The 26200-nt window shown below is 45.1% G+C and overlaps 2 protein-coding genes across 7 annotated transcripts in view; one reads left to right on the forward strand and one right to left on the reverse strand.

Annotated features, from left to right (window-relative positions):
• RNASEL (ribonuclease L) lies at window positions 1–14632 on the forward strand. Of its 6 annotated transcripts, none has more exons than XM_023531235.1 (8): window positions 7–114; window positions 614–726; window positions 1822–3507; window positions 9006–9091; window positions 10252–10457; window positions 11005–11134; window positions 13556–13689; window positions 14326–14632. In XM_023531235.1, the coding sequence occupies exons 3-8, from the start codon at window positions 2028–2030 to the stop codon at window positions 14495–14497; spliced, it is 2208 nt and encodes a 735-aa protein (XP_023387003.1). In that variant the 5' UTR covers window positions 7–114; window positions 614–726; window positions 1822–2027; the 3' UTR covers window positions 14498–14632. The 6 variants fall into 6 exon arrangements, with proteins under 6 accessions (XP_023387002.1, XP_023387006.1, XP_023387003.1 ...); XM_011361265.2 differs by having other exon boundaries at window positions 1840–3507; XM_023531234.1 differs by lacking the exon at window positions 614–726 and having other exon boundaries at window positions 1–114; window positions 1840–3507.
• A 4409-nt stretch (window positions 14633–19041) lies between these two features.
• RGSL1 (regulator of G protein signaling like 1) overlaps window positions 19042–26200 on the reverse strand; it is a 42771-nt gene continuing 35612 nt past the window's right edge. The window contains exons 17-21 of the mRNA XM_023531220.1: window positions 25458–25596; window positions 25092–25216; window positions 21927–22036; window positions 20171–20263; window positions 19042–19112 (exon numbers count right to left, since the gene is read on the reverse strand). Coding sequence (XP_023386988.1) covers window positions 19042–19112; window positions 20171–20263; window positions 21927–22036; window positions 25092–25216; window positions 25458–25596 — 538 coding nt within the window. The remainder of the gene's footprint in view (window positions 19113–20170; window positions 20264–21926; window positions 22037–25091; window positions 25217–25457; window positions 25597–26200) is intronic.

Here is a 26200-nt window from a genome sequence, read left to right on the forward strand (position 1 = left end):
TGGCTCCACCCTGCTGGCTCTGTGACTGCTCAGAAGGAAGTATTTCCCTGTTGGCAACAGTATTTGAAGACCGGGCTCTGAAGAAAAATAAGAGGAAGCGTCTGAGTTTGGAAGGTACGATGAGAAGGAGGAGGAGAGCTGGAAAAGCTCGTTTTCTTTAAAGGGTTCCTTGGGCTTTGGGGATTGGAGGTGAAAAGGGGCATGCGACATAGGGGCTGGAAAGAGGGGCAGAGCTGCCTCAGGCGGCCTTTCATCCTGAGATCTCCCAGGATCGCCGAGGTTCTGCCACACATTATTCACCTCCGTTGACACGGGGAAAACGAAACTGAAAATAGGCTCGTCCCTTGCGGTGCATCAGCTGGGATGTCTTTATTCTGTACTCTGATATTTCTCTCACGGTTTCTTTGATTCTCTTTGCCACTCTGCTCCTTTATTTAGACCGGCCTGTCTCCCAGCCATTCCGACAGGAACTGTCTCTACAAACATTTGTTTCAGAGATTTCACTGCCGGGTGACTGTGCTTATGCAGCACAATTGATTAGACCTCAGGGAGTGGAGGCTTTGAGACAGAGTGGTGAGATCGCCTAAACATGGTTGCTATGGGAATTTTGTAGCAGTTGCAGTGAAATGAATATTCAGGTAACAGTTCGGTGCTGTCTGAAGCTTGAATTGGATCTGAATTGCTCAGAATTGATTGAGGACAGTTGGACTAAGCCGACACTCCCACGTTTGCTATTCGTGTGGTATGTCTATGCACATTCACGCGGAGAATAGGATTCGTTAATTTTTTTTTCCAGTAAGGGACATAATTAGCTCCACCATTTATCGAATGCCTAATATTTGCCACACCTACCAACTTTAATGCACTTTATACAGGTGACCGTGTTTATTGTTGTCCCCGTTTGAGGGAAGAGAAAATTGAGACTCCACAAGCTAAAATTACACAATTAGGAAAAAACGGCCTAAAGCGAACACAGCCAGGGGCCCTCGCTTGTCTTGGCTGAGGCCAAGTCTACGCCCCATCACTACTGTCACCTCCTTCAAGTGGGAGCGGACGGTGCACACGGAAGATGGACGCAGAGCCGCTGAACACGCCGAGAGTGGCCAAACTTCCTGTGGTCTAAGGAACGCAAACTGACAGAGCTACATTTTTTTCTTACTCAATGAGGGTTCTGGGTTTTTTTGTTTGTTTGGTTGTTTTTTTTTAAGAGGCTACTTCTAGTCAGAGTGTGTTTATATGACTTTGAAAGAAATTTATTCGTATACGTTGAGAATCTTAAAAAGGAGCATATCCTCTGACCAGTCGTTCAGTTCTTCATAAGAAATCTATAATAAGATCTCGCGTAAGAAAACAGGCTAAATAAGATAAATCTGCTGCAACATTATTTAGAATTGTTTAAAAAATCTTACTTAAAAAAGTTGTTTAAAAATTATTTTTAAAAACCGCTCACCATAGGGAAACGAAACAACTACATACGATGGCATATTACACAGCCATTAAAATGTCTTAAAAGGCTTTGTATAAATGGGAAATTATTTATAGCATGGCATTGCCTGAAAGGAAGAAGGATGCAAAGTTACTTATGCAGCAAGATCCCAAATATTTTTAAAATTCTATAGAAATACATTAAAATATTAACAATGTGTGTTTCTGGGCAATGGGATGATAGAGGAATAATTTTCTTATTTTTAATTTATATATATTCATAATATTCTGTCATTTAAAAGTTCTATAATAAGTAGGTGTATTTTGAAAAAGTTGCTAGTAAACTTAGTTTCTCTAATTCAAATGTTTTCTCACCATTATAAAATACTTACAAAGCACCCTTTTTGCCTCGAGGCGAAATATCAGAAGACTCCAAGAGTGTTGTCCTTTCTCCTACCGCTGACGGGAAGTGAGAGAATCATCCCTGTTCACCGTGACAAGAGTTTCTTAGAGCTCCGTGTTTCTCTGATCAAGTGCCAAGAAGATAAGTTTTCATTTTCTCAAAGAAAGACAAAAAGTTGTAACCACTGGTGTTTACCATCATGGAGACCAAGAGCCACAACAACCCCCAGGAGAGACCCACACCCTCCAGCAGTGGGGAGACTTCTGGGCACGACAATCATTCGTTGATAAAAGCTGTTAAAGAAGGAGACATGAACCTGGTCCAGCAACTACTGGATAAGGGGGCTGATGTCAATTTCCAGGACGAGGACGGGGGCTGGACACCGCTGCTTAACGCGGTGGAAACCTCCGAGGAGGACATTGTGGACCTTTTGCTGCGTCACGGCGCTGACCCTTGTCTGAGGAAGAATAATGGGGCCACTCCCTTCATTGTCGCTGGGATCGTGGGAAATGTGAAACTGCTCGAACTTTTCCTTTCTAAAGGATCCAATATCAATGAGTATGACCATAATGGCTTTACAGCTTTCATGGAAGCCGCTTGCTATGGTCAGGTTGAAGCTTTAAGATTCCTGTATGAGAACGGAGCGAAGGTAAATTTGGGTCGAGAGACAAAGGAGGATCAAAGGAAGATTAGGAAAGGAGGGGCCACAGCTCTCATGGATGCGGCTAAAAATGGACATGTAGAGGTCTTGAAGATCCTCCTCGATGAGATGGGGGCAGATGTCAAAGCCTGTGACAACATGGGCAGAAATGCTTTGATCCATGCTTTTCAGAACTCCATTAAGGAGACAATGGAGGCCATCGTTCGCCTTCTGCTAGACCACGGGGTTGATGTCAATGTGAGGGGAGAGAAAGGGAAGACACCCCTGATTCTGGCAGTGGAAAAGAGGAATTCCAATCTGGTAAAGATGCTTCTAGAACAAGAACATATAGAAGTTAATGACACAGACAGAGAGGGCAAAACGGCATTGCTGATGGCTGTTGAACTCAAACTGAAGGAAATTGTCCAGCTGCTGTGTGAACACGGAGCCAGCACCGATTGTGGGGATCTTGTTATGATGGCCAAGCGCGCTTATGACAATTGCCTCGTAAAGCTCCTTCTCAAGTACGGAGCCAAAGAAGGTTTTCGCCCTCCTACTGAAGACTGGAAACCTCAGAGTTCACGCTGGGGGCCGGCCCTGAAACAGCTCCACAGGATATACCGCCCTATGATTGGCAAACTCAAGATCTTTATTGATGAAGGATATAAAGTTGCTGACACTTTGGAAGGGGGCATCTACCTGGGGTTCTATGAAGAGCAAGAAGTAGCGGTGAAGCGATTCTGGGAGGGCAGCACACGTGGACAACAGGAAGTCTCCTGTCTGCATAGCATCCGGGCGAACAGTGACTTGGTGACATTCTACGGGAGCGAGAGCGACAGGACCTGTCTGTATGTGTGCATCTCCCTCTGTGAGCAGACCCTGGAAAAGCACTTGGCTGAGCACAGAGGGGAGGCTGTAGAAAATGAGGAAGATGTGTTTGCTCGAAACATCCTCTTATCTATATTTAAGGCTGTTGAAGAGCTACACCTGCTCTGTGGATTCACTCACCAGGACTTGCAGCCACAAAACATCTTAATAGGTGAGTCCCAATAGTCTCTAAGAAATCGTGGGGTCTTTATTTACAAAAGGCAATAATTTTCATTGCAGATAATAAAGGACTAGAGTAAACACGAATTATTCAGTTTGAGGATTAATGCGACAAGTTCATAACCACAAAGCAGTCTCTCCTGCTACCCTTATCCCACATGGAGGTTGCGGATGCTAATGGAATACCAGCTAACCTTACGTTGACCTTGGCAAATACAAATATGAAAGTATGTCTTGCATAGAGCCAGTTCCAGAAGTTTGGATTCCTAGAGTAGTCTTCAACTGGAGAACCCTGAAGGGGTGTCCCTTCAGACAAAGTGGCAGTTACTGTGAAACTTAATGGCAAAACTGAGGTGAAAATTGAGAATGCCAGGACAAGATGTGACACAGTGCAACAGACTCCATGTAGGCAGAACAAGTCAGCATCTCCCTGTCCAAATGAAAAACAAAATACACGAAAGCCATACCAAAAGGAACAAGCAGAGCTAAGTGTCACGTCTCAGGAGGCAATGTGGTGCTGTAGAAAGTACATTGGCTTTAGCCATTTTTAGGGAGATTTGAGGCCTGGCCCTGCTACTTTGTAGCTTTGTAACCTTGTAACCTCAGTCAAGTCACTTGATACTGTGAGTCTTCGTTTCCTCATGTGAGCCTGATAAGACCTCCTCCGTGTGGTTGTTACTGGTTGTTACGAGATCTAAGTGCAGCGTGTTAAATAAACAAGTGACCTATACTTACCGATGAGTACAAAGGTCAGGTACTTGTCTAGAGGGCTAAGCAGAAGCAGATACCTAACCTACAGATATGCATTGAGATTTAAGCTCAGAGTAAGGGAACAGGGCAGGAGGAGGGTTCAGGGATGGAGAGGCAGAGAACACTATTTAGGGTACACATAGGAATACACTGGCAATCTGGGTTTTAATTTGAGGACAGGAGCTAGTGACTCTCCTTCCTGGTTTTAAGCAACATTGCGGGAAGACTGATAAGGGCCAGAAATATGTGCAGGTCTAATAAGTGAGTCAGGATCTTCGAGATCACCCAAGGGTGGGGTCCTTCCCAGTTCTAACCGCTGATTTTGATGTGAAAGGGTCATATATCATGTCCTAAAGAAAAGTAACTTGTGACTACTTATTCTTTGGATTTTTTAGACTGCCTCTTCCATTCTTAAACTTGAATAATGAAGAGTTGATTATATTTCCGCCTCAAGATGAACCTAACATATACTGCAGACTATTCCTTGTATTAAACCCCCAAAATGATAGGAAAAGATTTTTAAATGAATTCACAGCCAAGATCAAAAGAAAAAAAGATTCTGCAGAACAAAATCTTTGAAGAATCATAGATTAAACATGGACAGGATGGGATTAGGAAGATCACGGGAGCCCAGAACAAATTCAGGAAGCCACAGCTAAATATTATTCAAAAAAGTGGCAAGAGTGCAAAGCAGCACCGCTCGAGGGTAATGGAAGCCAGAAGCAGGAGAGGACAAAGGACCAGCTAACAGGCAGATTAATGCATTAGTCGAAACTGAGATGATCAAACCCTGTTCACCTCCTCCTCCCCAGGGACCGAGAATCTATGACAGGCCTATCTGTCTGGAGAAAGGGGTACTACTTGAGGCTCTGGGTGGTTGGTGTTCTCAAGAGAAACAAAGGGCAGTTAAACTCACAAGATTTCTGCCAAAGCACCCTGCTAAGTGGCATGTCCTGCTTACCCCCGAGTTTTACTGAATAAAATGCAAAGCAGAAGCTCTGACAACTCCCTCTGCCCCCCTCCTCTGTTGGGTGGCATTAACAGAAGCAGCTCACAGGGCATCAGGGATTCTTAGCTGCAGAGTAGGGCTTACAGTACAAAAATCACTTAAGATATTTAAGGAGTGCCAACACCATGGAAGAGATGCATGAAACAGAAGGATTTACACCCAAAGAAATATAGCTAACCGAGCATGATCGTCTCCTATGGCTGCTGAAACAAAGGATCCCAAACTTGGTGAATTAAAGCAACAGACGTTTATTCTCCCACAGTTCTGGAGGCCGGAAGTATGAAATCAGTTCCTCTGGCCCCACATCGGGTGTCAGCAGGGCCAGATTCCCTGGGGCACCCATTGGGGAGACTGCTCCTTTCCTCTTCCAGCTTCTGGTGGCTGCTAGCATTCCTTGGCTTGTGGAACTCTAATCTCTGCCTCTGCAGTCATATTGTTTTCTCTTCTGTTCTCAGATCTCCTTCTGCCTCCCTTGTATAAAGATATGTGATTGCATTTAGGACACATCCCAATAACCCACCTTGATCTCTCCCATCTCGAGATTCTTAATCATGTCTGCAAAATCCCTTTGGCGTCTCTAAAGTAATATTCACAGATTTCAGGATTAGGACAAGGGTATTTATCTAGTCTGTCATACTGAGTAATGACAACGCAGCTCTAAAATAAATATAATTAATAAAACCAGAGAACAAAGATAAGTTATTTCATCCAAGAAGCAAGGATAAGCATTGTGTCAAGAACCAAAGAGAATTTCGAAAATAAAAAAATTTAAAAACTCAACACCGGATTGAAGATTATATTAACAAACAAGAAGGTTTGCCTGAGAAGATCTCCTAGGAGATAACAGAAAGGCATAAAGGGATGGAAAAGCCTTAAAGAAAAATTAGAGTCATAAATTAGAACCGGAAGTTCTAATAGGCATTTAGAAGGAGAGAAGACAGAGAATGAGATGGAAGCAATATTAAAAAAGAAGTCGCTGAGACTGTCCCAGAACTAAAGATAGATACAGTTCTCATGTCAAAAAGACTCGCCAAGAACTGAGGATAAATAATGAGAAAAAGCCCGCTGAGTCACATCTTAAAGGAATTTCAAAATATCAAGGGAAAAAAGAAAAACTCAAAAGGTACCAAGAAAAAAAACGAATTACGTGCATAGGAAACAGATTTACATTGGCATAAGACTTTTCTCATTAGCAACCTAGATGCAAAAAAGCAATAGCTAAAGAGAAAGAACCTATTTAACAGCTGCAATGGAATGAATATTTGTGTTTCCCCCGAAATTTATATGTGGAAACTCTAATCCCAATGTGATGGCATTTGGAGATGGGATCTTTGGGAGGGGATCAGTCAAGAGGGTGGAGTCCTCATGAGTGGAATGAGTGCCTTTTTTTCACAGTCAGAGATACCTTTTCTCCAGCTTTACTGCAGTAAAATTGACATAACATTGTGTAAGTTTAAGGCGTGCGATGTGATTTTTTAATTTTCGTATGTATGGCGAAATGATTACCACAGTATGGTTAGTTAACTTCTCTATAACCTCACACAGCTACCATTGTGTGTGTGTGTGCGTGCGTGCGTGTGTGTGTGTGTGTGTGTGTGTGTGTGTGTGGTGAGGACTCTTCCGTTCTAGTCTCTGTTGCAGTGGCCTGTGTGTCTGGTTTTATGCCCGTACCATACTGCTTTGATTACTATACTTTGTAATTCTTTGTGGTTTTTCATCAGGGAGTGTAATGCCTCTAGTTTTGGTCTTTCTCAAATTGCTTTGATGGGATTAGTGCCCTTATAAAGAGAGTTCGCAGAGCTAGCTGTCTTCCATCATGTGAGGACACTGACCATGCTGACACGCTGATCTGGGACTTTCAACATCTAGAACTGCGAGAAATAAATTTCCGTGGTTTGAGTCATCCAGTCTATGGTAATTTGTTCCAGCAGCCAGAACTGACTGAGGCAGCACCCAGATTATTATTTTTCACATGTGAGTCCAAGGAAATGCATTTTTAAGCGTTCAAGGATTCACGAAAACTTTCTAGCCACAGACCTTAGACGAAAGTAGTGCCGGACGATCCGCGTGAGGAGGAGAGAGATCACGTGAGCGGAAGCAATGACTCCTAAGGAGCAAGAATGATCGAAGAAATAGTTTTTTAAGTAACCTAAACATGTGCAGTTTTCTTAAAAATAAACGTTAAAAAATTATTAATCCTAGATGATATTACTGTGATGACGATGAAGAGCAGAGCGAAAGGAATGAGGTTCTTGAGTCACTGGCAGGTTTCGTCCGAACTCTGTTCATCGACTGTGTGTTAATAGTCCGTGATTATATAAGTACAGAAATGAAGTGTAAGCATTTACCATTTTTGATGGCACTTTAACGATGTCTGTTGCATCTAAAAAGTTTTTTTTTAAATGGAGCCTAAAAAAAAAAAATCAAGTTTTAGAAGAGATGTGAAGTGTTCACATTTAAAATGGCAGAAAACTCCACTCAAAGTGGCTTAAACTGGAATTTATCGGTTCAAATGACTGTAAACAATCTGTGGTTTATGATCTGCAGCCCGCCAGCCCCTTCAACACCATTGCAGGCCACTTTCTGACTTCGTCCCTCTTCTCTGGGCACTGGGGCCTTCTTTCCGTCACGATGGAATTATTCAGGTTCCAGTCTGCCTCAGGAATTCCTAGCTGGAATCCCCTCTTTCCAACTCTGCTCGCCTATCCAAACTCGATTCATCTTTTCTAAGTGTCTCCTCCTTAAGGAAGACTTTTCATCCTCCCCTAAATAGCCCTGTAGCTACTCTTGGAATAACACACTTTCAGAGCACCCTGCACTTTTGGCTAGCATTTTCAAAATTGCAATTAATTTTATGTTTATCTGTGTAATGACTTATTTAGTATCAGTCTCCTCAACCCGAGACTCTAAATCCCTTAGGGCTAGGACGGTGTTTCTCTTCTTCCCATCACTTCCCCCTCACCAAACACCTGCTGAATAATTTGATTGGTTCATTTTTGTTCATCTCTGGGTTTCCACACAATGTTGATGCTGAAGTTCAGAATAAAAGGGGTCTCGAGAATCATACAATTCTTATGGCCATCATTCTCTCTAAGGTTACCCAGCCTTCCTTCTCAGACTCCTTCAAGCCAGAGGCAGGAATCACTGACTTGCCCGTCATCTTGTTCCTGACCATTCGCACTCATGCATCCCTCCTTCTGAGGACTCAGTGGCTTCCTTTGAGGGAGAAAGATCGGAAGGGGGCAAGGAGGCCACGACGCATTACGAGAACATGGTTGACCCATGATATCTGATTACAATGTCATGGTGGGCTGCGGCTAGCAGGCTCGATTTGGTGGAGCGCATGCTAAGGTGGTCTTGGATTTAGAGCCTTGTTGGTTAGTTGTTCCGTAGCCATAGGATGCCACCTTAACTCTGCCAATGGCTACTTTACAAATCTGTACTCTTTGACCCTAGGAATTACATGAATGAGGTGCTGGTTAAATTTTTCCCCACCCCCTGGCCTGGAAAAAAGGAAATGTAAGACCTGCCATTGGCAGATACCTAATAGGTCAAATGACACAGTACACAGGACAGTGTTTTGAGGAGTAAGCAACAATGCGGATATAAGCTTTACTACCACCTTCTTTAGCGATGATGGATTGCATGTTGTGTCACATATTTATTTAAATGAATTACCCACAACATGGAGAATGAGGATTTTCAATGCACCTCTACAAACTATCCCTTAGATTACAAGAATGCTGTTCGCCTGGCAGACTTTGACAAAAGCGTCAAGCGAGCTGGAGAGCCACAGGAAATCAAGAGTGATCTAGAGGTAATTTCTACAGTTGGTTTACTTTTCTATCTTTCTGCTTCCTTTTTTCATTTATTACCTTATTTCCTGTGGCCGATTAGAGGACGTTACTATTATTACCAGAGAGGAAAGAACTTTCAAGGTATTTCCCCAGAGCTCAGAGCCCTCACTCCCTTGCAAACAACGGTTTGTCCCTGGATTGGTGCGGAGTTTGTTGTTTCTGTGGTTTCTTTTAGAGCCTCTTTGGAGCTCTCTCTCCATTAGCTAGTAAGTAAATAAATTGAGCATTCCACACCTTTTCTCAAATTACCTCCAGAGGTATCTCCAAAACAGCTCCAAAATTTCTGCAGGAGGAATTTGCTGTCTCAGGACAAAGTAAATAAGATTTCTCTTTTTGCCCCATTCAAATTCCAAAAAGGGCCAGAGATGAAAGCCCTCTGAAATACCTGGGCAGGATAAGGTTGATCCACAGCTAGAAAGAGACTACACTTGGCCCGAAAGGTGAAGATCCTGAAGTAACTGGTTCTTCTAAGAAAAGACAGAGCCTGGCCTCTGCCGCCCAAGGGCAGATTCCTCCTGGATTGTTCTCCAGAGCCTTGAACCTTCAAGAGCACTCCATCCCCTGGTCCGGCCTTCATGGCTCAGTGACTCTGGATTTTAGCTCCTTCCCTGACTGTCGTCTTGCCCAGTGCAGGCGTTCCTATGCTGGCCTCCGAGGCCTTTCTTCCCTGCCAGGGACTAATTACTGGGGCTGTCACTGTGTCCCACTAGACCTGGACCGGCTCCTTTACCTGCTGCCTAACATAGCTCTGGCGCAAAGTCCCAGTTCTTGGCCAGGCCCCTGGCAGCCCCCTTATTTAAAATATTCTTCTTTTCTCCTGTTTATCTAATTTCCATCCATGCTTTGAGGTCCAGCTCAAATCTTCCTGCCTCAAAGCAGTCTTCCCTGACGACTCTGGGCCAGGATTACCTTTAGAAACCTAAATCGTGGTGACCACATACTGCCTTGAAGATTTCTCTATGCACAGACCTGTGTCTTCTCTCCCTAACCAGCTGTGGACTCCTCAAGATTCCTGCCATTTTTCCATTTGCCCCTAGCCTTTATCACACGTTCCAGTGTAACCCAAATATAGAGTGATAATTCATAAGCACCTTTGGCTTGATTAGTGGCTTTTGTGCAGGCCCTTGGACTGCTGGTCTTATATGTGGTAAGGAGGGGAGAGATCTCTTTTGAGACACTGAAGACTCAAAGTTATGAAGAAGTGATTCAATTTTCTTCAAATAAAGAAATTCGGGACCTCATTCATCGCCTCTTCCACCCTGGGGAAGATGCAAAGCACCATCTGAGTGACCTGTTTGATCATCCTTTTTTTTGGAGTTGGGAGACGTAAGTAAAACGAGCGTACGTCACAGGCTTCCAGAACGGAGAGAGTGAGTGTATTAGTCAGGGTTCTCTAGAGAAACAGAATTTACATATATGTCCATATAAAACACTGGAGAGTGCAATCTGATGTCCTGAGTCCACTGATCAAATGCCAGTGTCACCTGGAAACACCCTCACAGGCACCGAGAATAATGTTTAAGCTGTGTACCCTGTGGTCAGTCAAGATGACATGTAAAATTACCCATCACAGTGAGGTGGTAAGGGCAGGGGTCAGACTGGAAATCAGTAGACCCAGCTTTCTCCTCAGCTCGGCGTTTCCTGGCTGTGTGTTCTTGGAGTGGTAACTTAACCTCTCTGGGTTCTAGTTCTGTCTTCTGAAGAACTAGAAGGGAGAGGAGAGAGAGAAAGAGGGAGAGAGAGAGATGCCTATTTCTCCCGTCATGCAGAACTTTTAAAGATGTGGTTTTACTACTTTATTAAAACCTGGGATCTAACAGTTTTCTCTTTCTGGGGTGGGAGAGATGGACCATGACAATTCTTCCATCCTCAGCCGCTTTAGGATCCTTAGGAATGTGGGAAATGAATCCGACATCAAAATGCGGAAACAAACAAGCGGGATCCTCCAAATACTGCAACCTAGAACAACAGAACAGTTCAGTTTTGACCGGTGGACTACTCAGGTATGAACAATTCCTATAGTCTGAGAGTTATTACAGGAATAAGAAGCTGTTTTTTTGATAGTTTTTCTAATTTTTAAAATACTATTGGCTGGGCCTAACCAAGAAGTGAGAAAGAGGATTTCTCCTCTCTTCCTCCTCAGCCTAGCCCGCCCCATCCCCCACCGCCCTTTGGGCTCTCTTCTCCCCCTTTCAGAGGCCAAGCCTGCCTGATAGACTCTCATCACGGCTCATCTTTAGGATGGCCTTGTCCCAGCCGTGCCAGCGTCCCCCGTATCCTTCTCTGTGGCTCTTTCCCTCGAGACTTATTCTCTGAGAAAGGCCTACTATTACATTGTGATGAGAGCAGCTGCCTAAACAGAGCTCAGCCCAAAGGAGCGCCACCACGAGGCGACTCCATCCAGGGCCTCCGCTGCCCATGAATGGTCCAGCTTTGAGCGTCCATGCAACACACCCACGTTCTGGCTGAGAAAACAGACAATGAGGAAGAGATGACTTTCAAATTCCTCCTCTTTAAGAAAAGATCCACCTAACCCGAACTAACTGTAGTGGAACATAATAAATTAGTCACTGTCTTGGTCTAGTCATACTATATGAATTTTCGTTATTATTAATTAGCAGACATCTGCCAGGTGCCAGGTATGTGCCAGGCCCATGTGAGGCCACGGGTATACAAAGCAGAGTACAGTATGGCCATGTGGGGCCAGGAGACCCACAGAAACGATGGCTGTGTAATACATGTGGGGTGCCCAGAGGCAGGTGCAAAGCACTATGGGAAAATCCCTAACCCTCAGGTCTTCAACAGAGACCGACAGCTTCCCTATTGTAGGCCCGATCTGGGATTCTGCTCCTCCCATAACTCTTTGTTTCTGGGTCTTGTTTTACTTTCTTTCCATTGCTTTTCTCTAGACTACATGTCACACCCATAATTGATGGCTTAATGTCCACCTTTCCTGCTTGAAGGCAGAGACCGTCCATTGCCTTGTCTGTTATTCTTTTCCTGGCATGGATGGAGTAGGTATGACATAGTTCTTTGCCAAATGAATGTTCATAAAACTTCAGCTAAAACTTAAACTTGTAGAAACAGAGAAATTTGAAATCAGAACTGATGATATGATGATGATGTAGCGTTGACTATCTGGTAGCTGTACTTCTCAGGACTTAACATGAGTCCCCACGGTTAATCCATATAACAGCCTCTGAGGCAATTATCTCCATTTTGCAGGTGGGCAAACTGAGACACAGACAAATCATTTTTCCAAAGGCACAGGGCCAGTAAGGGGTGCAGCAGGATTTGAAGCTCACAGCCTGGCGACAGAGACCATGTGCTAAAGCCACACACACTGCACGAGCTATGATGCCATAAAATCTACTAATTCATTTAATACTGAGGAAATTGAGGCTCAGAGGTGGGAACCAAAAATACCCAGAACTGGAAAGTCAGAGATTGGCCGAGTTAGGAAGAGAATCCTAGTCTTTTGTTTCCCGATTCATTGTCCCCAGCCCCCCCTCCTTAAACATCATCGACTTATATTGAATTTTGACTGACTTCAAGTCCTATCTTTTGAATCCCATTTTAGACCTTGTCTTTCTGTGGATTTTCGTGATTTGCCGATTTTCATGACCATACGATCAGTTTGGGGCACTCGGGTCCAGAGCCAAGTTTTCCAGTGTGTACTACTGTCTTCTGTCCATGGGCTGTCCCCTCCTGCCACTCATACCTTACTCAGCACTTCCCACATGTGCTTTCACACAGTACACACAGGCCGTCTGGATGGGTGTTTACTGTCCTCGTCCAGTCACCAGTCACTCTTCCTGAGGGACTCTCAGGCTTTATGGTTGTTGCATCACGTGCTCTTACTCCAAACTGTTTCTAAATATGAGAGCCATCTACAAAAGTGCCAGCGCAAAGAGGAAGGCATTAATGACAGAAGTTCCCTGGGGACATCTAGAGGCAAGGACAAAATTTAACTTTGGAAATAGGACGAAAAAGAAAGACAAGAAAAGAAGACACCCACGCACACCTTGGCAATGTCTGCCAGGCTTGCTTTCAGTCTGGGGGAAATGTAATCAAGTACGAATTTGGAAGGGTGGCCACAAGGATCAAAATACTGTAAAGCATAATAAGCAAATTTCCTAGTAGAATAGCCAAAGATTTTCTAAAACATGTTTTAATATATTGAATTTCTTAGAAAAGTAATTCACTCGTATATCAAATTTAAAGTTACTTATAATCCCACATCAAAACACAACTACAGTTAGCATTTTGGTGTGCAGCATTTTCTCCCATTCTTTTCCGTTAATTCCCTTTTTTAATTGGTAGTAATTGTAACATATATTCAAATTCGTATTTTGCCTTTTTGTATTCCACACGGATTTATTTTGCACTGTTATCACATTTTCGTATGATGTTTTGTTGTTTAGATTGACAGCTACGTTATGAAAGAAATGAATAATTATTACGGAAAAAGACGTCATTTCTATCAGAACACTGTGGGTGACCTGCTGAAATTCATCCGGAATTTGGGAGAACACGTTAATGAAGAAAAGAATAAACAGTAAGTATTGTTTTCATTCCTGTAAGTCATATATGAAATGAGGATGACTTAAAAATCCAGTTCTGAATATATATCTGCTATTTGATGGGAAACAGAAAAAATATGTTGATGAAAAAAAAAATGTCATTCCTCCCCTCTGCTCAGAAAAGGGCCATCGCAAGGGTCTTACAGTGAATGATGGGGGTGTACGCCCAGCTCTCGTCTTTCTTTTTAGCTTATGCTGAGTCTCACTGTACAGAAGGCTAGTGACTCCCTTGTGTGAAGAAACACAGGACCAGGCAGCTGAGAAAAAGAATGTAACATTAAAAGAGTCTAAAAACTAGCCCCATGTTAGTTAAATCAGCTTTTGCTGCCAAAAACGTTAGGTCTTTTGTATTTTGGAAACGTAGAGAAGGGATTGTGGAATCGTATGATGTTTGTTTTATGGATGATAAAGCTGAGGTTTACAAAGACCACGTCGCCAAAGTTCACAAGTTAGTGGAAGAGACAGGAGGCGACTCTTACTCTGTCAGAGTCCCGAGTCCTTATTCACTCTGCTGTAGAAATCAGGGAAGCAAGGCCATCTCCGGGCCATAGGCTATAAAAGGGGAAGAATTTGGGGGCAGGCATGCTATAATTATTTCCATTTCATTTCAGGATGAAGTCAATAATTGGAGACCCTGCTCAGTACTTTCAGAAGAAATTCCCTGATCTGGTCATCCACGTCTATGTGCAACTACGAGACACAGAATATGGAAGACATTTCCCCAAAACGCACAACACAAACAAGGCTTGTGATGGGGCCAATCCGGTTGCCTGTGAGGGATGAGTTGCATAGCTGAGGTGGCAGTTCGTGGCACTGTGCCCAGTATTTCTCACGTATTTATAACAAAAAAAAGTATATGCTCAAATTACCCTGGTCCCATGGATATTAAAACAATAATAAAGGAATACTATGAACGACTCTGTGCCACAAATTTGATAACCTAGATGGAATGGACCAATTCTTTGTAAGACAATTTGCCGGTATTCACACAAGAGAAAACAGACCATCTAAATAGGCCTATAACTACTAAAAAAAAAAATTGAATCAATAATTAATAAATTTTCAAAACAAAAATCATAAGGCCCAGATGAATTTACTGTTGAATTCTACCAAACATTTAAGGAATGTGGTTTTCTTTTCTTGTAATATCTTTGTCTGGTTCTGGTATTAGAGTAAAGCTGGTCTCACAGAAGAAGTTAAGAAGCATTCCCTCTGCTTTTACCCTCTAAGAGACATTGTAGAGAACTTGTATAATTTCCTCCCTAAATGTTTGGTAGAATTCAACAGTACACCTGACTGGGCCTGATAATTTATGTTTTGGAAGGTTATTCATTATTGTGAAAACCAGAAAGAGAACAAAGGAACAAAAGAAATCTATGAAGCAATATCGACTGAAAATTTCTCCAAATTAATGTTAGACACCAAACCACAGACTCAGGGAGCTTAGAGAACACCAAGAATAACCGATATATCCTATTCAAAGTGCAGAATATCAAAGACAAAGGTTTCCGAATGAAGCCAGAGGAATAAAACACTTTATCTACAGAGGAGCAAAGATAAAAGTAACATTTGACTTCTCAGAAACCATGCAAGCAAGGAGCTCAGGGAGTGCATGTAATGAGCACAGGACAAAATCTTTTTACCTCCTATTAATCGTAAATATATACCATATAGAAATCCTCCAAATGCCTACGTATACAATAGGAATTAAATAGATGTGTGGATGGCCACTCAAGCCCTCCCCCGCCCCCCACGGATCATCTATCTTGTTGGAAGAACTTCATTCAGAATTTCCTTGGGAATGAACTCTTCAGCTACACCACTCCTGATCAAGCACTTCCTTCGTGTTTTGGGAAGTTTAGAGAAAAGGTGGAAAGAGGGGCAGCACTTAATGTCCTCACTCCCCAACTCTGTGCCTGGCCCCGTGCCGTGCACCTGGCCTACATCATCTCGAGTCAGTCTCCAAACAACCGTGGGAGGTAGACATTGTCATCTCCATTTCACACACAGGGTGTTGGGACTCAGTGAGGTCAGGTAATTTGCTGATGATCACAGAGTTACTAAGGAGTGGAGGAGGGATTTAAAACCAGCTCGTCTCGAGGAAAACCTGGGCTCTGAAGGAACGGCAGCAGGGCCTCCTGGCCTAGACTCTTGGTCAGGGGACGGCCTATGTGTCAAAGTCTCTGAATGAGACCAACTGGCCCTTGGTCTTGATCCATGATGGTAAGTAATATTTCTGCTAATCTCTTGAATTGGAAACGACCTCAGGAGCCCTCTGGGGAGCGACATATTGCTTCTCTGAGCCCTTCCTTTAAGAAGAGGATGTGAGGCTCACAGAGGATGAATAGGGCCATCCTCTATTCTGGCTAATTGCAAGTTTTGTTTAACCTGCATAGTATTACAGAAACTTTAAATTTCTCATTCTTTTTCCCTTTTCCCTCCCTCTTTTCTTCCTTTTCTTTCCTTTTTGCCTAAGAAAGCAGGTCTGGTAACTCTGGGTTGGCTGGCTGGCTGGTGCTGTCGCTGTCCCCTTTGAGATGTGTTCTCCAGTTTGCCAGTCTCTACCACTCCCTGTTCTCTCCCTCGTGGGTTGTTCTACTCACTTTTATTACCTTCCTGCATTTTATAGGTCATTTTGTGACACTGGTCTAGATCTGGTGTTAGAACGTGCTACAGCTGAGATCTCTGAGGTGTGACGGTATGAGAAACCAAAGGAAGCAATTAGCAAGACTGAATAAAAATGCGGAACTTTCTTCTATTCAGGGTGATCCTACTAAGTGCCTTGAGGCCGTTTAAATACCATGCTGTATGTGCTTGCATACCTGCACATGAGTCTACTCAGGAGTGATCCCGCAGAGAGAGAGAACTCGGAAATGGGCACACAGTCCACTGAACAATCTCTCTTCTCCTCCAGGGGGGACGACCTACTGCCAACCTAGGTTCAGGCTTGCCTCAGCCCAGTGCGAGGGTGTTTAGGCACGAGACTCAGTCAGTATTTTACTCATCAATCACCTTGCTGCCGGCCTAACCTTGTCTCTGGTTCCACGTGTGGGCTCCTGACCCGTTCCTTTTTGACCAAGCACGTCCCTGGTGTCTCAGTTCTAGTACGGGGGCTCTTCTCCATTCTTTGTCTGGCATCTTGCCCTACTTTTTTGCCTGATTTTTAGGAACTGGGATTCTGTCTCAGGTCCTCTCCTCTTCCAGTTAATTAAAGTCCAGTTCTGGAGCCCTGGCCTCACTCCCCTCTCCTGGGCCCTCTTTGTGCTGAGTGCTTGCCTCACTGGGCCTCCTCCTCGTGGCCTGACAGGCTCTCCGCACCCTGCCCGCACCCAGTCCTCCTCCAGTCACATCCGCCTATGGTGCTGATGGATCTGTCACAATCACAGCCCCACACAGATGATCTCAAAGTCCTTGTTTGTGAGCCCTGTCGTGACATCACAACATTTTCCATCCTTGAGAAAAGTCTAAGAAACAAAGGACATCAGCATAGCAGAAAACAATGGCTGAGAATTTGAAAGGAATCTTCAAAAAGCTTTTTGTTTTTCCTTGTTCTGTAACTCAGAGAGTCAACCTCTCTTCAATTTTCCCAGGTGAAGGGCTTGTCAGGACATTCTGACTTTCATTTTACTCCTGATTTTCTTCAAAAGACAGGAAATGGGGTTGGTCATGCTAAACTATGACAATAATTTAGGCCTTTAGGCCAAAAATTTTCCAAAGAGTCTCTTCATCTATTAATTGGCAAATGAATAGAATCCAGGGAAGAACGATTTCTTTTGTGCATAAAAAGTCGCATAGATGGTGACCACAAAACGAGAAGTAGCCAAAGATTCAGAGGCGGTGTGTTCTAGTACAGACTCTGCCATTTACTATCTAGTGATCTCGGGAAAATCACTTACCTTCTGCATGTGTCAGTTTCTTCAGCTGTTTAAAAATAAATGATTTCTGACATGGTTACTCACAGGGTTCTGAGAATTTGCTGAGACGATCGATATAAGTTATTGCCCCAATGGGAGATCCTAGCATTAAAAGACCCCATTCCACTGATAAAAAGAGCACCTTGCTCCCTAGTATATTTAATGCCATCCACATGCATTGTTTCAGGACGCTTCAACAGTCATGAGTCAGGGATTCTCAAGGCCAGGCAGCTACACAGAGAGACTAGAATCAGGTGTCCTGCCCCCAAGAACGGGGTGTTCTGTTACACGTCTACTGCGGAAAGGCCATCCCTGACAGGGCCCCAGGGTCGGGGAGGGCAGAGGTGCTTCCTCTCGTGTTCTCTGCTACATCTTACCCACTGCGGTCTGGTCCTACCATGTCTGGGCTGTCACTCACTGATCTTTCCAGGGCAGATGGCCAGAAACGCTGCTGTCAGTGTCAGGAGGCTTCTGGGAGACGATGCACCTCTGCGAGGAGCCTGACTGGATTACTTCTTCTCCTTTTTGGTGCCGGGTGATTTTTGGCTGAAGGAAGAGGGAAGAGGGCCGGTTGTCACAGTGGCGATGACATAACTGGTGTGCTCTCTGCTGGTCCGTTGCTGTCATTCACTTTAGAAATGGCAACAGCCAAAACCGAAACCCTTCACCTTCAGGGTTGGGCTCGCATCCTCTGAAGCTATGCATTGCCTTTCCCTTCCAAGAGCTCCAAAGTACCTGGCTTGTCTACCAGGTGCCAGCACTGGCCAGTGATACTTGGAAAGTTCCAAGCTCCTGGTAGACTTGCAGCAGGTCTGAGAAGGTAGGATGGCTGGTGAGCAAACCAGGCCCACCATTCGCAGAGCTGGCTGTCTATAACCTTGACCTTCAAAAGCAGCTCTTCAGCACTGCTCAGTTGTGGTTTCTATGACCCCCTTGGGATTCTCCTAGAGCCCTAACTTAGCATCAGTCCCGCTTTGAGGCTTGTATAGAAGTGAGTTAGGCTGAATCAGATTTTGACAGGTTCAAATCTTTTCTTTTCTTATTGCCAATATCCTGCCAAATGGAAGGACGCCTCTTCTTTCTTCCCATCCCATCTGTACCTGAGCCTGAAGGGCTGGAAGGTCAGTGAAGCAAGGAATGAAAGACCACCTGGGACACCCTTCCTTCAGCATCAGTGTTCTACTGGAAGGTGGGTCAGGGGCTTCAACTTCCTAAAAATGCTTGTCCTGATAGTGGTAGGTGAGGACACCCATAGAGAAACCACCCCCACTTCAGGCCTCTCTGTTAGCAGCAAGTTCAATTTCTTGGGTCTATATGCCAAGCAGTATCAGGAGGTGGAGCTAGTTCTCTGGGGAGTTTCTCCCCTATCTGCCATGGTACCCTTGGCTGAAGAAGAGACTTCCTGGCTCATGCCTACCCTGGGACAGGACACAGCTGCATGGCAGAGAGGGAATGTCCTGGCTGGGTCAGGTTTCCCGATGAAGCTAAAGACAGATAGAGAGAAAAACTGCATCAGAACTCAGGGCACAGACACTCACTGGCGGCTCTCCAGCCCCGGGGGCGTGTCACGCCAGGACAGCTTTCCCAGCTCCTTAACTGGGAAAGTGAAGGAGAAGCAACGATGCTCCAGGGACAGCTGCTGTGCTGGTTTTCACGCTACAACATTTTTTGTCCTAGAAGACATTTCGTCTGGTTGCAAAGGTCATGATGCCAACCCCACTGACCCAGGGGAGTAAAATAAAAAGACTAGATTGGATGAACACTCAAATCGCCAGACTTTGGGGCTGTTTGGACCCTAAGGATCGTGGGCAATGTTCCATAACGGCCTCCTCATTAAGCAACGCGGGGACATAGGCAAATGGGCAACCCGGGCAAGCTGGCGTTTCAGAGAAGCCGTATCCCTAATGTGGAAATGGAAACTGACAATGGAACAGAAAGGATAGGCTTGTGAAGAGAGACTGTGCAGAAACGAGGCAGCTTTAATGTTTGAGTGTGGGCTTGACTCCTAGAGGCTGAAGATGGGGAATAAGAAGGATATAACATGGCCCCGGTGGGGGAGGCTAGGACCGGAGTATTCATTACAGGGATAGATCAGTAGCAGGAGCCTCCAGGAAGCAGGAGGTACGGGATGGAGGTCCTGTTCAAGCCAGCAGGTGCTCTCACTGGGAGGAGAAAGTGACAACCGGGATGTTCTGATTGTCCCTTAGTAAAGATCATACAGCACACCTGGAAATGGGCAGAGGAGATGGCAGAGATGTAGAGAAGTTTAAGGTACCCACTTTTGAGGGGCTATAAAAGAATCAAGAAGATATGATTATGCTAATGAGAGCTGGGCACAGACCCCTGCAAGGACAGTCAGGAGACCTGCTACGGGCCCCATCCCTGCCACTCGCAAGCTGTGTGATTTTGAGCAAGTCACTTCACATTTGGGGATCTCAGTTTCCTCCTGATCAATGAGGAGACTGGCCAAGCTGGCTTTAGGGTCACACTCTAATTGAGTGGTGGACTTTTGATATCAGTGGGGCTACCAACTCTTACTCACAATTCTGGACTGAACTTGCTACTACATCCCGCTGTTGAGGCCATAACCATTCAATACCTTTGAGCAAGGAGAATCTTAAGATGGCATGGTCTCCTGGGGAAGGGAAAAGGGAGAGCATTAAAAGCCCTTACAGCAACACCAGACAAAATATATCTTTCTAAGTAAGCAAGAAGTCTCCTGCTCACGACAGAACATTATCTAAATCCAAACCTCTGTATTTGAGATCTGGGGTCTGAGGTCACAAGAGGGGAAGCAAGATGCTCAAGGTCTCTCAGCTCACACACAGGACTCTACAGGCCTAGAACTCAAGTGGCCTGACGTCTTAATTCAGGGAGCCCTGCTGCCCTCTTGCAACTCCTGACACCAGGAGAGATTTGGGGATGTGCTTCCCTAGAGCTCGGCGTAGGAAATGAGCCAAAGGCTGGGGGCTCTCTGGCTACCACAGGGCGCTCCTCGGAGGGGGTTCCATTTGCCTGTCCTGCCGGCCCACCTCCTTCTCTTTTTCCTCTTACTGTTCCCCTTCTCTCCTCCTACCCCCGCCTTCATCCTAAATAAGCACTTGCACCCGTGGCCCACACACTGAAAAGGCTGCTGATTTCTGTCTGCTGATGTGACACTTCACAAGGCAGAGACAAAGATAATCAGCCATGTTCCTTGAGCCTCAGGTCAGCTGCAACCAGGGACATGCGTGATCTGTTTCCTACTGAGATGAGGACGCTCTCAGGGGGCTAGGAGCCAGAGACAGACTTAGGTCTCCAGGGCCCACCTCCAAGAAGGAGGTGGCATGCTTGTTTGTGAGGGCTGGAGTGGGGGCAGGGGTGAGCATCTGGAGAAATGGATGTGAGAATTGGGCTGGAACGAGCTAAAACAACAGAACGCTCAGCTCCATCGCGGGACAGTTGGCTGCTGTTTTTAAGACTCCTGTCCTGTCTCTGTAGTTTGTTTTGATGCTGGTACCATTCCCAGGTTCACAGACCTGTGCTCTTTGGTTCCCAGAACTTTCCACATCGGAGACACCCAGCCGTACCCTTACCGGCCACGGCCCTGTGCACCCTCCTCCCTTGTCTGTAAAATTCCCTTTCACTCAAGTACTGTTCTCAGCGCAGGTGTTGGGAAACGGCCTGGGTGCAAAACTGCTCTGAATATGCCAAGGAAATATATGTGTGACTTTTCAAACATACACATATATTTATAAATATATGAATAACATTTAATATAAGTAACATGTATTAACATAATATAAATAACATATTAATGGTATATAAATCTCTCACAATCACACCACTCAGGGACAGTCTTATTAATACTCTATCTTTATTTCTAATTCTTTCCCCATGCTTTGAAGAAATTATACATATGCATAAAGATATACATGCATACATATATTTACCACATTAATATCGTATTCTACATCCACTTTTTAATTTTCTCACTTATGTAACATAGATGTCATTCTGATGGTAGGGTTTATGGAGCTAGTTGGAGCAGGAGCTTTTAAACACAGAGATGATGGCATCCATGCCAGAGGCATCCTGGGAGGTACTACTGGGGAGACATCCAGGGGTGGGGTACCCTTTTGCCAGCACTGACAGCTGCAGATAAAATAGACCTTAATGCTTCTCTGAGGGCCAAGTGAATTAGATGCCCATCCCTCCCATGAACACCCTCAGTGAAGTCTTACCGTCGGCCTTTCGGTCCTTTGCTTTTCCTTCGCGGGTCTCATTTGCTAGAGAACGAGGGTCACGGTGCAGCTTACCTCCACTCCCAGGAGGATGCTTGTATACCAGTTTAGGAGAAGATTTTCTGTCCTTGAACTTCTTCCCCCTGTACTGGAAGTAAGAGTGGTTTGCCTTCCAGCTACAAAACCTGCGAGAAGAATGGCTCCTGGTCACAAGGAGAAACCGCCAGTCGAGGGGGCTGGGACACTGAGCACAGGGACCAGTCCTCACAGAGGGTGGGGTGTCCAACAGGGACGAGGAGAGCACCTGGCCTCAGAGGGCCACCTGTCAGAGGCCCTTCTCCTGAGGCCTCCTCTTTGCCCAGGCCTGGTTCCGGTGAGGGCCTGGCATGGGCAGTATGTTGGGACTTCCTTCTGGAACCACCAGTGAATGGAGTCTGTCAAGAATCTGCTGTACCCCACCCTGAGGTGCTCGCGTGAGTGTCAGACCCCGAGCTCTCTATCTAACTGTGCTTGGTGCAGCCAGAGCATCTGACTGGCCCCCTCAAGGCCCGATCACTGGTTTCCATCCTATCCCTTACTAAGGGCCTTGACCCCTCCCTCATTCACATCAACCCTTTCCCTGGAGTGGACCCTGGCCCCTCGCATGGTCTCAGACTCGCCTGCTCACTCCAACCTGAGACCTGCTGCTCCCCGGAAGCCCTCACAGCCCTCGCCATCTCTTCCTCCCTGGCCCCCAGCCTCTTGCTTCCTCAGCCTGCCCTGGGATTGGACCCCTCGGAGGCTGGTCTTGGCTAAGACTGGATTTATTTTCTATCCTGTCTTGGCTCTGGTGGTCCTGGCTGCTGCTCTCCTTCCTCCTCCCCGAGGGACATCGTGTCTCATCACAGTTGGTCTCCCCCACCCCACACGCTGAACCAGGTCTCCCTCCCGTCACGGACCTCCTAATATGTCATGGCTGCGTTCCTGATGGTGCTTAAGAGACTGAGAGACCTGGTTTCTAACCCTGGTTTTACCACCTACCTTGGCAAGTTCCTTAACCACTCTGAATCTCAGTTTCCTCGTCTAGTAAGTAGGGTAATAATTCTCTGTGCCGCCCACCTCATAGGGTTGTTGAGAGGTTCACCCGAGATAATAGATGTGGACACAGTTTGCAGAAATAAAACTCTTCATAAGTAGACAGCAAAGCAAGTGAAGAACCAGCAGTATGAGGATTAGAATTCAAAGCCTTCCTGAAGCACCCCTATTCTTCCTAAACAGGGATGAGGGAGAGCTGAGCACTCACTCGAACCAGCAGCGGCATGTATTCCCCAGGCGGTTCTGAACCTCCAGAAAGTTTCAGGATGAAATTCTTTTTAGTCCTGATTAGCAGAACTAGAATCAAGTCTTGAATTGAGTGCTAGATAACAACTGGCATTCGAAACACTAAACTGGTTACCTTCAACTTAGGTTTTTAAAAATATTTCTTTCAATCCCGTATTAAATAACTTATTATCGTAGGGATTTAAAGATATGAAAGATGTTCAAGGTCGCTAATCATCAGAGAAATGCAAATTAAAACCACAATGAGATATCACCTCACACCTGTCAGAATGCCTATCATCAATAAATCGAAAACAACAGGTGTTGGTGAGGAGAAAAGGGAACCCTTGCACGGCTGTGGGATTGCAAATTGCTACAGCCACTATGGAAAACAGTCTGGAGGTTTCTCGAAAAATTAAAAATGGATCTACCTTTTGACCCAGCAATTACACTTCTGGGTATTTATCCAAAGTAAACCAAAACAATAAGTCATGAAGATCTATGCACCCCAGCATTCATGGCGGCACAATTTACAATAGCCAAGATATGGAAGGAACCCTAAATGCCCATCTACAGACTACTGGATATAGACATTATGGTTCATATATACAATAGAATATTACTCAGCCATTAAAAAAAAAAATGAAATCCTACCATTTGCAACAGCATGGATGGACCTAGAAGTTATTATGCTGAGTGAAATAAGTCAGAAAGAGAAAGATAAATACCATATGATTTCACTTATATGTGGAATCTAAGAAACAAAAAGAACAAACTTATCAAAAACAGACTCACAAATTCAGTGGACAGTTTGGTTAACGGACCGAGGGGAGGGGGGTCGGGGGCTGGGAGAATGGGGCGAAGGGTTAAAGAAGTACAAATTGGTAGTCGATAGCTGGTCACAGGGATGGGGAGCATGGCGGAGGGAATGCAGTCAGCATTAATATGATGGCTAGATAGAGGGCCAGGGGAGAGAGGGAGCAATTGGGGGGGATCATTTTATGAACTGTATCGATGCCTAATCAATGTACTGTATACTTGAAACTAATTTAAATAAATAAATTTTTTTTAAAAAAGATAAAGGTTGGTGATTGGTAAGCAATCTTTACACTTCTGTTTTAATAAAGTAACTTGTGTGTGTGTGTTTGTATGGTAGAGGGACACCCCTAAGAGCTGGAATCACAATAATAATCTCAACATCCCAATTAGCTTCATCCGGGACCATTTCAGCCAGTTGTCCTGTGGTCACTGTCACCCAGGGCACTGCTAGGTATCATGTGGAAGGTCTGAGCTGGGGCCACAGTGGACCACGGGAATGAATAACCGCATTTGTCCTGCAGAAATTTTGTGCATTTCATTTTTGTGTTTTTTGGCCTTCACGGTTTCCTCACCATGTTTTAATTTTTTTTGAGTTACTTAACATATTTGCTACTTTAACTTTGGGAGACAGGACATAAAAATCAGAATCTCTAGTTCCTCTTGAAAATCGAAATATCTAGCAACTATGCCCCTACAGGTAATGTTGGGGTTTGGACATAACAGAGCAAAAGACTCCTGGCTTACTGTCCCCATGAGGCTCCTGAAGCACAAGCACAGTTGTGCGACCTGAACAGAATTTCTCCCAAGTAGCTGTGGTCCACCATCGCCCTTTGGTGAGGAACCTACATCTAAGAAAACCCAACACCTTTATTCCAAGCAAGCACAGGGGAGAGGTGGGAGCCAGGCATTCTGATCCCGGTCTCACTTGGCTTTCTGTCCTCTGATTCAGCATTCAGTGTGAGAGTGTGAGCGATAGAGTATAGCAAGTAGAAGGATACACCATCTTCATTCCCATGAACCTGGAAATGGTGAATTGGAGGGGGACAGGGAGATAGAAAACTCTCTAGAAAGACAAACCTGTTCTCCTGACCTCACGGTCCTCGGATGAGGGGAGAGAGTTACCTTTTCCAGAAGTACATGATGAGGGGGAAGAGAGACATGATCGCCCCGTGGAAGATGTTCCGGTCCAGGTGGCCTTCTGCGATGGCACCAATGATGGAGTCCTTCTGGGACTCAGAGATGTTCACCTACCCACAGAACGGGAGCCTGTCAGTGGTGGAGGCTCCAGCGAAGGCAGAAAACCTCTCCTGGCCCCCAGGACCTTTAAGACCACCCTCCCCAGAAGGCGGAAGCTGTTTATGGGGCTGTTAGGTAAAGGACATCTGTCTGACCCAGGTCTTAGAAGGTGCCTGACAGTTAGCTTTCGGGATGCTTGGGGAGGAAATGCTTCTTGGCACAAGGCCAGAGAGGGGTAGCAGTCCCCCTTACCCTCAGCTTCGGAGGGACTTCTGACTGCAGGTACAACTTTAGGATGATGTTAAGTTTGGATTTCATTAGGATCACATCATTCTCGTTGTAGGCCCGGTTGACTGCAAGCACATGAGCTGAACTCACTAAATTGTTAAATCTAAAAAGAGGCAGTAAGTAGGAAATCAGCAAAGATGAAAGCAGTGACTAAATGGAGCAGCCAGCCCAGACCTGTTTCTGGCCTAAAAAAAGACAGAGCCAAATCCTGGGCCAGGTCGTGACTTCATCCATTCAATCAGAATTCATCTATGGGAAAATACTAACCGAGCACCTACCGCATTGAGATAACATGCTCAGTGCTTGGTCAAGTGTATTTCCTCACCACAAAGTCCCATCCTCCTTTCTTTACCCAGCTCGGCCCCCGCGCCAACGGTCCCTCTGACTCCCTCGGTGGCTGAGGGCTATCTTGCTCTTCCTTTCCCTTTCTGTGCTGACCCTCTCACAACTACCACTCCATGAAGCGATATGCTCCTTTTCTTAATTTTTTTTCACTGTGGTAAAATATACAGAACATAAAATGTACCACTTTAACCATTTGTAAGTGTACCGTTCAGTGGCATTAAGTACATCCACGTTATTGTGTGATCGCCACCACCATCCATCTCCAGAACTTCTGTCATCTTCCCGAACTAAAACTCCATACCCATTAAACACTAACTCCCATCCCCCACGACCCCCAGCGCCTGGCAACCACCATTCTTCTT

This window comes from Pteropus vampyrus, unplaced genomic scaffold (genome assembly GCF_000151845.1).
Source record: "Pteropus vampyrus isolate Shadow unplaced genomic scaffold, Pvam_2.0 Scaffold65, whole genome shotgun sequence".
Lineage (NCBI taxonomy): Eukaryota > Metazoa > Chordata > Mammalia > Chiroptera > Pteropodidae > Pteropus > Pteropus vampyrus.